This window comes from Brassica oleracea, chromosome C3 (assembly GCF_000695525.1).
Source record: "Brassica oleracea var. oleracea cultivar TO1000 chromosome C3, BOL, whole genome shotgun sequence".
Lineage (NCBI taxonomy): Eukaryota > Viridiplantae > Streptophyta > Magnoliopsida > Brassicales > Brassicaceae > Brassica > Brassica oleracea.
The window spans coordinates 6,445,927-6,457,698 of record NC_027750.1 but is presented as its reverse complement, the minus strand read 5'-3'; the positions used below and the strand labels follow the sequence as shown (position 1 = coordinate 6,457,698).

The 11,772-nt window shown below is 36.6% G+C and overlaps 2 protein-coding genes across 2 annotated transcripts; both read left to right on the top strand.

Annotated features, from left to right (window-relative positions):
* Positions 1 to 1,926: 1,926 nt before the first annotated feature.
* LOC106333486 (protein ECERIFERUM 3-like) lies at positions 1,927 to 6,037 on the top strand. The gene is made up of 11 exons (XM_013771925.1): positions 1,927 to 2,241; positions 2,352 to 2,575; positions 2,657 to 2,904; positions 2,974 to 3,193; positions 3,416 to 3,543; positions 4,180 to 4,436; positions 4,528 to 4,635; positions 4,714 to 4,920; positions 4,990 to 5,100; positions 5,455 to 5,628; positions 5,716 to 6,037. The coding sequence occupies exons 1-11, from the start codon at positions 2,194 to 2,196 to the stop codon at positions 5,884 to 5,886; spliced, it is 1,896 nt and encodes a 631-aa protein (XP_013627379.1). The 5' UTR covers positions 1,927 to 2,193; the 3' UTR covers positions 5,887 to 6,037.
* Positions 6,038 to 7,596: 1,559 nt separating this feature from the next.
* On the top strand, positions 7,597 to 11,580 carry LOC106329750 (protein ECERIFERUM 3-like). Its single transcript, XM_013768397.1, has 11 exons — positions 7,597 to 7,644; positions 7,774 to 7,997; positions 8,081 to 8,340; positions 8,591 to 8,810; positions 9,165 to 9,292; positions 9,716 to 9,972; positions 10,064 to 10,171; positions 10,260 to 10,466; positions 10,564 to 10,674; positions 10,887 to 11,060; positions 11,163 to 11,580. The coding sequence occupies exons 1-11, from the start codon at positions 7,597 to 7,599 to the stop codon at positions 11,331 to 11,333; spliced, it is 1,908 nt and encodes a 635-aa protein (XP_013623851.1). The 3' UTR covers positions 11,334 to 11,580.
* Positions 11,581 to 11,772: the final 192 nt, after the last annotated feature.

The following is an 11,772-nucleotide window of genomic DNA, read 5'->3' as shown; positions in this document are numbered from 1 at the left end:
TTTTCCGCCGAAACCGGCAAATCGGGTTTTCCCGCCGAAACCGCAAAATCGAGTTTTTCCGCCAAAACTAAAACCCCAATATCGAGTTTTCCCTCCAAAACCGGCAAATCGAGTTTTCCTGCCAAAACCGTGAAATTGAGTTTTACGGGTTTTCCAGAAAAACTTAATTTTACGTTTTCACGGGAAAACTCGCTTTTGAAGTTTCGACGAAAAACTCGATTTTGCGTTTTTGGTGGGAAAACTCGATTTTGTTGTTTTAGTTGAAAACACGATTTTGCGGTTTCGACGGAAAATTTCGTTGTTTAGTTTTTGGCGCTCGACTTTTTTTTGGGTGAAAAACATTATTAAATATTGTATAATAATGGTGTGAATCAAAATAAAAAGGTTAAAATTTAAACTCTGGTCCTATTAGGGCCAACCCTGTTTAAACCATGTTTAAAAATTGAAGGTTAGAGTTACAAATGAGTTTGAAGGGTTAGGGCTAACCCTGTTAGATTGAGACCATATTAACATCCCTAGGTATATGGCATGAATCGCATATATCATTCCATGACATGCAATTTTTAAGAAGTAACAAAATGTTCAGGTCAAACAGGTCAACAATTCTTTTTTTTTTTTTGTAAAATGTTAAATTATTTTACTAAGGTTTTCAATCTGTTACAGACGCACGCGAAGATATTAATAGCAGATTAATATGATATAATGTTTTTGAATTTTTGATGATTAGGTCATGGAATACATAAAAGTTAATATGATATGATGTTTTCGAAATTTTTATGATTAGGTCATGGAATACAAAAAAAAACTAATAATATCTGTTTGGTTTATAAGAACTATCTTGTTCTTCTTCTTTTTTTAAACATGGATATGCCATTTCTAATGGTAAAGTTTTCTCCTCTAAGAATAGTAGAGGTGTGGATCTCAACTGCTGCCCAAAAGAAATTTAACAATCGATTCTTGTTTCTGATCCAAAAAATTTATGGATTTCGTCTTTGAGATTCTTACAGATCTTCTTTTTTTGCCATTAACACTAACAAAACAGTGAAGATACTTGTGATTTCAATTCGTTTTGAACCTTTTGGTAAATAATGTAAATGAAATTAGGTATTTGAAAGGTTTGAGTTCAGATCTAGGTAGTTAAATTTTGGATATGTTGATCGGTTATGGATAATATTAAAACGCAGATTTTAAAATAATATTAAATTTAGTTATACATGTATAACTATAATTTGATGAAATACTAGATCAAATTTTTAGTTCTTTCATTATATATCTATTTTTATTTTTGTAACTGATAACATTGTGCATTCTACTTTCATTTATATAGTTTTCCCAAAAAAACATGACATCATTTTCATGCTAATAATGACTATTAAAAAAAAATATAATGATCAAAAGTGATAGGTTTAAATGTTTGCTTTTCTTAATGAATTTATGAAAATACTAATGTGTATTTTTTTTTTGTTTCTCCATTATAGTGCTGATGTTATTTTATTGGCCACAAAACTACTTTTGTGGCATATTTATAGTTTGATATATATATAAAAGATTTGAAGTTGCAATCAAAATGGAAAATTAAGATCCAAATGTTTCTCCGACCTTTTTTGTTTGAACAAACCTAAATAAACTCCAAAACATCTACTATTCACCAAACTAAAAATGTTGATACCAAATTTGCATTAGCTTATGAATGTAGTAAACAGAGTAAATTAATTATCACTGAAACAGTCAACTTGGCTGTAACAGTTTTATTTTCAGGCAAACAATGATTTAGTTATTTTTAAATTCAGACTTAAAAAACGATTTTGCTCGGCATATTGAATAATTTGAATGTCGTTATGGAGATAAATACCACATTTAGGGTCCTAGTTGGCCATCCTAGTTTCAATGCTTATGTAGGTAAATAGAACTAGGCTCTCAAATCTCAATAATGTCACATAAAGTTATAACACAACAAGGCCTAGTAATTTTCTGGGGTGTTTTAACTCTTTCAACGAACTAAAATCTCAGCCAGATCTCCATCCTCTCCCTTGACACTTAAAAAGAACCCACCGGTTAATTCTCTCTCTCTCACTCCACAAACAGAGCAACATCTTGTTTTCAGGATTGCTTGAAAATTGGAGAAATCTTCAAGGTTATAAACCAAGAAGAGAGAGGAGGTAACAATAAGGATTTGAGAGAGGAAGAAGAAGAATGACTACTTTATCAGCTTGGCCATGGGAAAACTATGGCAATCTAAAGGTTTGGTTTTTCTTAAAGGAACAAAACGTTGCTCTAAGTTTTTTCAAACGTTCGGTTTATCTTCTGAATCTCATTGGCTTGTGTGTGTGTGTGTTTCTCTATCTGTGAAGTATCTTCTATACGCTCCGTTAGCTGCACAAGTAATGTATTCGTTAGCATACGAAGAAGATTACTGGAGGGCTTTTTGGTGTCTCAATATCCTCATTATCTGTGGACTCAAAGGACTCGTTCATGTCCTTTGGAGCACGTACAACAACATGCTTTTCTTGACTCGCACGCTAAGGATTAACCCTAAAGGTGTTGACTTCAAACAGATTGATCACGAATGGAACTGGTAAAATTAAAACCTTTTTAACCACTTTTCCATTTGTTTCTCTGTTCTTGGTATAGTTTTGATCTGTGAGTTTTATTTCAGGGACAATTACATACTTCTTCAAGCAATACTAGCTAGCATGATCTGTTACATGTCTACACCATCGATGATGATTATCAGTACTATTCCTCTGTGGAACACGAAAGGACTCATCGTATTGCTTGTGCTACACGTTACCTTCTCGGAGCCTTTATACTACTTTCTTCATAGATCTGTTCATCGTAACAACTACCTCTTCACCAATTACCACTCTTTCCACCACTCATCTCCTGTTCCAAATCCCATGACTGGTAAAATTTTCACTAATAGACTTTCTTCTTGTTCGATGTGAGTAACAATCTTTGATACGTTGGATGCAGCTAATAATGCGACGTTATTGGAAAGCCTTCTCCTCTGTGTAGTAGCTGGAGCTCCTTTGATTGGGTCTTGCTTGCTAGGTGTTGGATCGATAAGCTTGATCTACGGATACGCTATCACGTTTGACTTCCTAAGATGTTTAGGACATTGTAACGTTGAGATCTTCTCTCACAAGCTGTTCGAGACTCTTCCAATCCTAAGATATCTCATCTACACTCCAACGTATGTTGTTAACGACTTAACGTTTATCTCACCCTTTCTTCAAAATATTCACATGGAATTTATTCATTTGAGTTAGATACACACATGAACCTACGTGACTTAATTGGTAATATTTTTACTTTTAAGATGTGTATAGGAAGTAACTGGTGGCTTCACGTTTGTAGTTGCATCTATTATAATTTTACTTGTGAAAATTATAATGTTATTGATGGGATCATGCAGGTACCATAGTCTGCATCATCAAGACATGGAGACCAACTTTTGTCTGTTCATGCCTATCTTTGATGTTTTAGGCAGCACACTAAACCCAAACTCGTGGGAACTCCAGAAAATGATTCGTTTAGCTGCAGGTAATATTATAGCGTAACTACTCCATGAGGTTGCATATATAACCCAAACCTTTAACACACAAAGCTATTACAATACAAGACTAGTTGAATAAACTTTAGTTTTCGCTATAAGTTAAGCAGGAAGACCAAATAGTTTTAAGCCAATTTATGACTAGACATTAATTAATAAATAAGTTAGGCAGGAAGACCAAAGTAGGTTTTATAGATCATTACCAGTTTTATAATTTCTTTAGTGGCGTATAAACTCTTATAGTTTCTTACCAGTTTAGTATTGATATTTTCACTTAATTTAGTTAATGATTTAACATTACTAAAAAGAACCAATGAAAAAGTGCAAGCTGTCTATGTAGTTTCTCACAAACGAAAGACCTCTCTTCCTTGCGATCGATTCTCAAGCATGATTACTGGGAGTTCTTAGGGTGAGAATCTTAGCGAAATATAAGAACCCGTCTCTTATATTCTTTCTTAAGAACATCACCTTAAATTACTACACCAGAGACTATGGGGGGAGATACCTGCAATGCAGGTGCTATCTAGAGTCAAACCTTAGAGCCGACGCATAGAAAGACATTATTACCCTTTCTTCGACCTCAAAATTTCAGTTTTTTAAAACTAAATTGATCTCCGTGTACACAGGGGAACCGAGGAGAGTGCCAGAGTTTGTGTTCCTGGCTCATGGAGTAGACGTTATGTCAGCGATGCATGCGCCATTCCTGTTTAGATCGTTTGCTTCAATGCCATACACGACGAGGTTCTTCTTGCTGCCGATGTGGCCAGGGACGTTCATGTTAATGTTGGTCGTGTGGCTTTGGTCAAAGGCATTTCTTTGCAGCTTTTATACCCTCAGGAACCATCTTTGCCAGACTTGGCTCGTTCCAAGACTTGGCTTCCAAGTAACGCTTCTCTCTGTTTTCTTTCATTCTTGCCCTTTAAAGACAGAGAGAACAGAGTGTTTCATAGTCTTTTTTCTTCTTTTTCTGGCAGTACTTCTTACCGTTTGCTAAACAAGGCATTAATAATCTTATCGAAGATGCGATTCTGAGAGCTGATAAGCTTGGTGTTAAAGTTATAAGCTTGGCTGCACTCAACAAGGTTGTGTCAGAAACAAATCTCAATAAGTCTAAAACTTTTGAGTGAGTGAAGTTACTAAAAGGGTTTAGTTTTGTGCAGAACGAAGCTTTAAATGGTGGTGGAACGTTGTTTGTTAACAAGCACCCTGACCTTAGAGTTCGTGTGGTCCACGGCAACACTTTAACCGCAGCAGTGATTCTCAATGAAGTTCCAAAAGATGTGAAAGAGGTGTTCTTGACAGGTGCCACTTCTAAGCTAGGACGAGCCATCGCTCTTTACCTCTGTCGTCGGGGAGTGAGAGTTCTCGTAAGTTTTCTTACTAATCCTTAACCGAACTATTGTCCCAAAGTCTAACAGATGTTAGACGATTGACAGATGTTGACGTTATCGACGGAGAGGTTCCAAAAGATTCAGAAAGAAGCTCCTGCTGAGTTCCAGAACTACCTCGTACAAGTGACCAAGTACAACGCTGCTCAGCACTGCAAGGTACTGTATCAATTTCTAACTGGTTTATTTTTGTTGATTCTTGAATGACTTAAATCTCGGTACACCAGTAAAAGACATTTGTGGGCATGAATTTTAGTAGAGAAAGAAGTTTTCTTATTAAAAAAAGAAATATCAAATGTTAAGACTATGTAAATATGTGTCTAACGTTTTGCAAAAGTATTCATTTACATAATCAATTTATAAACTTTTGAATGTGTATTTTGTCCTAAGTATTTTCTCTCCAAGTGTTCTTACTTTCTTCGTGTTTGATTCGCATTTGTTTCACAATCTACTTTTCTTAAATGTAAATGTTTGACATTGGGGACTCGGAGTTATATATATATATATATGCAGACTTGGATTGTTGGGAAATGGTTGACGCCGAGGGAGCAGAGCTGGGCTCCTGCAGGAACGCATTTCCACCAGTTTGTGGTGCCACCAATCCTAAACTTTAGAAGGAAATGTACTTATGGTGATCTAGCAGCAATGAGGCTCCCTAAAGATGTTCAAGGAGTCGGAACCTGCGAGGTATAAAGAACGGTTTGGTTAACGATCAAGTTCTTGTTTGCCCTTTGGCACAACGGACTAAAACTATGTGTTTGTGTGTTGGTACAGTACACAATGGAGAGAGGGGTGGTCCATGCGTGCCATGCTGGAGGATTGGTTCATATGTTGGAAGGTTGGGAACATCATGAAGTTGGAGCCATTGATGTTGACCGTATTGATATTGTGTGGGAAGCAGCCATGAGAAACGGCCTTAGCTATGTTTCTTCACTCAGTGAGTGAGTATGAGGGACCCTCCTGATTGTTGTCTCTGATTCTTCGTAGATTGGCAATTATTTGTACAGATGAAGGATGCAAGCAGGGAAAAAAGTATTAGAATTTCACCTTAATTAAGTTATTGTTTCACCTTCGATTAAAGATACCAAATTTGCATTAGCATATGAATGTTGTACTAAACAGAGTAAAATTAATTATTACTGCATACAGTCAGCATTTAATTGTTGTAAGATTTTTAGTTTCAGGCCAAAATGATTTAACCTTTTTTTTTAGTTTCACAAAAAAAAAACAATTTTGCTCAATATATTGTTTTAAAATTATTTGAATATAACACATTTTGGATCCTAGTTGGCAATTATAATTTTATGGGGTTTGGACTCTTTCAAGTTCAACGAACTTTTAGTGGAATGGGATGGATTTGGAAGGATACCATGAGTAAGATTCAACTCATGGGGTCAAGAAACCTGAGAAGGAGGCAAACAGCTTTACATTCGGAACTGGAAGCGCTACAGTGGGCAATGGAGAGCATGCTACAACACTCGATCTGTCAGAGGTTTTGAACGGACTGCAAAGATCTGATAGCGATGATAAAACAGCCACAAGCTTGACCCAATTTCTTAACTGAGCTGGAAACAATTCAAACTCTTCAGTTGTGTTTTTCAGAATTCAAAATCAGCTACTTTCCAAGGACGCAGAATGAAATTGCAGATTCGTTAGCTAGGAATGCACGTTTTTTTTATAGACCCTTATGTTTTATTGGTTATTCTATTACAGTCTGGCTTGCCAGACCACCTCAAGCTTGAGTAATAGAATAGCCGTTGCAAAAAAAAAAAAAAAGAAGTTCAACGAACTAAAATCTCAGCCAAAAATCTCCATCCCTTTCATTGACGACTCTAAAGAGTGAAAGGACGTGGTGCAATTGGCGTGAGTATAAAACAAAGGAGATGTTACTGTTACAAATAACTGAATGCTCGTTGCAACACAGAGACGAAAATTGACATGCATGTTTTTGACGCATACAAGAAATATGATGTGGCAATTGGTATAGCTTGGAGAAGAAACATGGAAGATATTTCTACTGGTAGAATCTCCTATGTTTTATGAAATTAACACGAGAGGCAACTTAACGCCGTTAGGGTTTAGGCTGGCATGCCTTTGGTTATAAATAAGACTTGGCAGTGACCAAAAGATATGTGCATATACACATAGATATTGATATGTGTGGTGTCGTCCCACCAAACAGATAATAAGATCTATTGGTGGTTTATTTGTATAGAATTATGTTGGTCGGAAAAAAACAATAAATAGTAATTGCTCTAATAATTTTATAAATCTAAATAAGAGTGGTAGAAACATGTGCGTGATTGATACTATATAACAATTGCTGATAGCAACGTTTTTAGTTTTTAGTGAATGAATTCTAGACGTGGTATCGGGATGTAGGAAACAGATTCCATTAACGTGTTCTTTATTATATGCACTTACATACTTGTACATGAACATACTTGAATAAGAACATATAGACTATCCACGAATCTGAACTTTCAAAGAGAACTCTACCACCCCGGGTTTTCTCTCTCCAGACAAAGCAACATATTTTTCTCAGGATTGCTTAAAAACTGGAGATCTTTAAGGTTATAAATCGAGATTTGAGAGAGAGAGAGAGAGAGAGAGAGAGAGAGAGAGGTAACCATAAGGATTTGAGAGAGAAGAAGAATGGTTACTCTATCAGCTTGGCCTTGGGGAAACTATGGCAATCTAAAGGTTTGTTTTTTTTCTCTTAACAAGAACCAAAAATTTAAGAACAAGAACCAAACTTTAATCTGAGTCTTAAAGTGTTAGTTTCTCTTCCGAATCTTATATGGCTTTTGTATGTCTTCTCTATCTGTGAAGTATCTTCTGTACGCTCCATTAGCTGCACAAGTAGCGTATTCGTTAGCATACCAAGAAGATTACTCGAGGGCTTTTTGGTGTCTCAATATCCTCATCATCTGTGGACTCAAAGGCCTCGTACATGTCTTTTGGAGTGTATACAACAACATGCTCTGGGTGAGTCGTACGCTACGGATTAACCCTAAAGGTGTTGACTTCAAACAGATTGATCACGAATGGCACTGGTAAAATCAAACCTTTTTATTACCACTTTTGGGTTCTTTTTCTCTGTTCTTGTTATAGTTTTGCTCTGTAAGTTTTATTTCAGGGACAACTACATACTTCTGCAAGCAATACTAGCTACCATGATCTGTTACATGTCTCCTCCGTTGATGATGGTTAACAGTACTATCCCTCTGGCCATCCCTCTGTGGAACACGAAAGGACTCATCGTGTTGCTTGTGCTACACGTGACCTTCTCAGAGCCTTTGTACTACTTTCTTCATAGATCTGTTCATCGTAACAACTACCTCTTCACGCATTACCACTCTTTCCACCACTCATCTCCTGTTCCAAATCCCATGACTGGTAAAAAAAAATTCTAGGAGATTTCGGAGATTACAATATCGTTAACTCAAAACCAAATATAGGTTACAACACTGATACCATGTCAAAAAACCTTTATACAAACTTAGGTTTCTGACATGGTATCAGAACTCTAACCTATATTTGGTTTTGAGTTAACTATGTTGTAATCCCCAATATCTTCTACTAATTTTCACAAATAATTCTTATTCTTGTTCCATGTGAGTAACAATCTTTGATACGTTGGGTGCAGCTAATAATGCAACGTTATTGGAAAGCCTTATGCTCTGTGTAGTAGCTGGAGTTCCTTTGATTGGGTCTTGCTTGCTAGGTGTTGGATCAATAAGCTTGATCTACGGATACGCTATCACGTTTGACTTCCTAAGATGTTTAGGACATTGTAACGTTGAGATCTTCTCTCACAAGCTGTTCGAGACTCTTCCAATCCTACGATATCTCATCTACACTCCAACGTATGTTGTTAACGTTTATCTTACACTTTCTGCAAAATATTCACATGGCATTTCTTTTTGTGTTACAATTTTTGGATTTGGTTAGATGTTGGCTCCACCCCCATATGTTTCCAATAAAAGCTCTCTAACGTTATTCATTGATTTTTTTCAGAAAAAAAAAACGTTATTCATTGAATAAGGAACATAGGAACCTGACTTTCTTATATTTTACTTTAAGAAGCAAATTTGCCAAGATTGTATTTGCTGGCAGTGATGTGTGTAGAAAGTAACTGGTGTGTTTCACGTTTCTAGTTGCTTAAATAATGATTTTAATTATTTTGTGATGATTAAAATGTTATTGTTGGGATCATGCAGGTACCATAGTCTGCATCATCAAGACATGGAGACCAACTTTTGTCTCTTCATGCCTATCTTTGATGTTTTAGGCAACACACTAAACCCAAACTCGTGGGAACTCCAGAAGAAGATTCGTTTAGCTGCAGGTAATATAGTGTAACTACTCCACGAGGTTGCACATATATATCCCAAAGCTATTACAACTACAAGACTAGTTAAATAAACTTTTGTTTATGCTATAAGTTAGGCGGGAAGACCACACTGTTTTAAGCCAATTTATGACGTGACATTAGTAGATTTAGGATTCGAATGGTGACGGACCTCACCGCAGTAACAAAAATCTTTACATATACCTACGGATTTATATGTTTTTGTTATTATTAGAACCGCACAACAGTTGTCCCACATGTTACCATTCAAATCTCTATATATACCTATGTATCTATATTTTTTATTATTATTAGAATCGGACGCAGTTGTCCCGCTTGTTACTATTTGGACTCTTAGAGTGTGTACTTGTGCAGCCAAAATTACAGTTTTCTTAAAACTAGATTGATCTACGTGTACAGGGGAACGGAAGAGAGTGCCAGAGTTTGTGTTCTTGGCTCATGGGGTAGATGTGATGTCAGTGATGCACGCACCGTTCGTGTTTAGATCGTTTGGTTCAATTCCATACACCATGAGGTTCTTCTTGCTGCCGATGTGGCCAGTCACGTTCATGGTAATGTTAGGCATGTGGATTCGGTCAAAGACATTTCTTTTCACCTTCTATTCTCTCAGGAACCATCTTTGCCAGACTTGGGCCGTTCCAAGACTTGGCTTCCACGTAATGCCTTTCTCTTTTTTTTTTCTGTTCATTTCTGCCCTTGAAAACAGAGAAAACAGAGTGTTTTATAGTATTTTTTTTCTTCTTGCAGTACTTCTTACCGTTTGCTAAACAAGGCATTAATAATCATATAGAGACGGCAATTCTGAGAGCTGATAAACTTGGTGTTAAAGTTATAAGCTTGGCTGCTCTAAACAAGGTTTGTGTCAGAAGCAAAATCTCAAAAAGGCTGAAACTTTTTAAGTTTTTGAGTCAAGTTACTAAAAGGGTTAGTTTTATTTGTGCAGAACGAAGCTTTAAATGGAGGTGGAACGTTGTTTGTCAACAAGCACCCTGACCTTAAAGTTCGTGTGGTCCACGGCAACACTTTAACCGCAGCAGTGATTCTCAATGAAATTCCGAAAGATGTGAAAGAGGTGTTCTTGACAGGAGCCACTTCTAAGTTAGGACGAGCCATCGCTCTTTACCTCTGTCGTCGGGGAGTGAGAGTTCTCGTAAGTTTTCTTATTAATCCTTAACGAACTATTGTCTCAAAGATACGGTTTGCTATATAGAGTCCCAAAGTCTGACAGATTATGGAACAACTTACAGATGTTGACATTATCGGTGGAGAGATTCCAAAAGATTCAGAAAGAAGCTCCTTCTAAGTTCCAGAAGTACCTCGTACAAGTGACCAAATACAACTCTGCCCAACACTGCAAGGTATTGTATTGTATTGATACTTAACCTGTTTTCACTTCTTGTGTAAATATATTGATTTTGAGTGTTAATGAATGAATGAAATTTCACATTTGATAAGTTAGAAAATAATATACTAATATCTAAAAAGTATGGACCAATCCACTTATTGCCGATTAGTTTAAAGTTGGAAGCCCATAATTTAACATTTGGGGGTCTGTATTATATATATGCAGACTTGGATCGTTGGGAAATGGTTAACGCCGAGGGAGCAGAGCTGGGCTCCTGCAGGAACGCATTTCCACCAGTTTGTGGTGCCACCAATCCTAAAGTTTAGAAGGAACTGTACTTACGACGAACTAGCAGCAATGAGGCTTCCAAAAGACGTTCAAGGACTCGGAACCTGCGAGGTGTAAAGAACAGTTTGGTTAACAGTCGAGTTCTTGTTTGTTTCTTTAACTCTTTCGTACACCGGACTAAAACTCTGCGTGCGTGTGTGTGTGTTGTGGCAGTACACGATGGACAGAGGGGTGGTCCATGCGTGCCATGCTGGAGGATTGGTTCATATGCTGGAGGGTTGGGAGCATCATGAGGTTGGAGCCGTTGACGTTGACCGTATTGATATCGTGTGGGAAGCAGCCATGAGACACGGTCTTAGCTCTGTATCTTCACTCACAGATTGAGTGGGAGAGACCCTTTTGGTATTGTCTTTGATTCTTCCAAGATTGGCCATTCTTTGTACAGGTGAAAGATACAAGCAGGGAAACAAGTAGAATTTCACCTTATGTTATTGATTCACCTTTTAAAAAAATGTATTTTCTATTGTCCACTGAATTAGATGTTTTACCATTTTCACACACTTCAAAAGAAATTTGTCATACCAAAAATAATTTTCTTAATATCATAATTTTAAAAGAACTAACTGATTATAGATAGTAACAGTTTTAATTTAATAGGATAAAATGGATTCAGAAAAATTGTAATCTTTGAAAACATACCGCTTCTACTTTTGTGAAACAAATTAAAATTTCAAAGATATCCACTTATAAAATTTTCTTCAATATTTACTGGGGGTGATTGGTTAGCCTGTAACTGTATAAATTTTACTGTAGAATTTGGGCT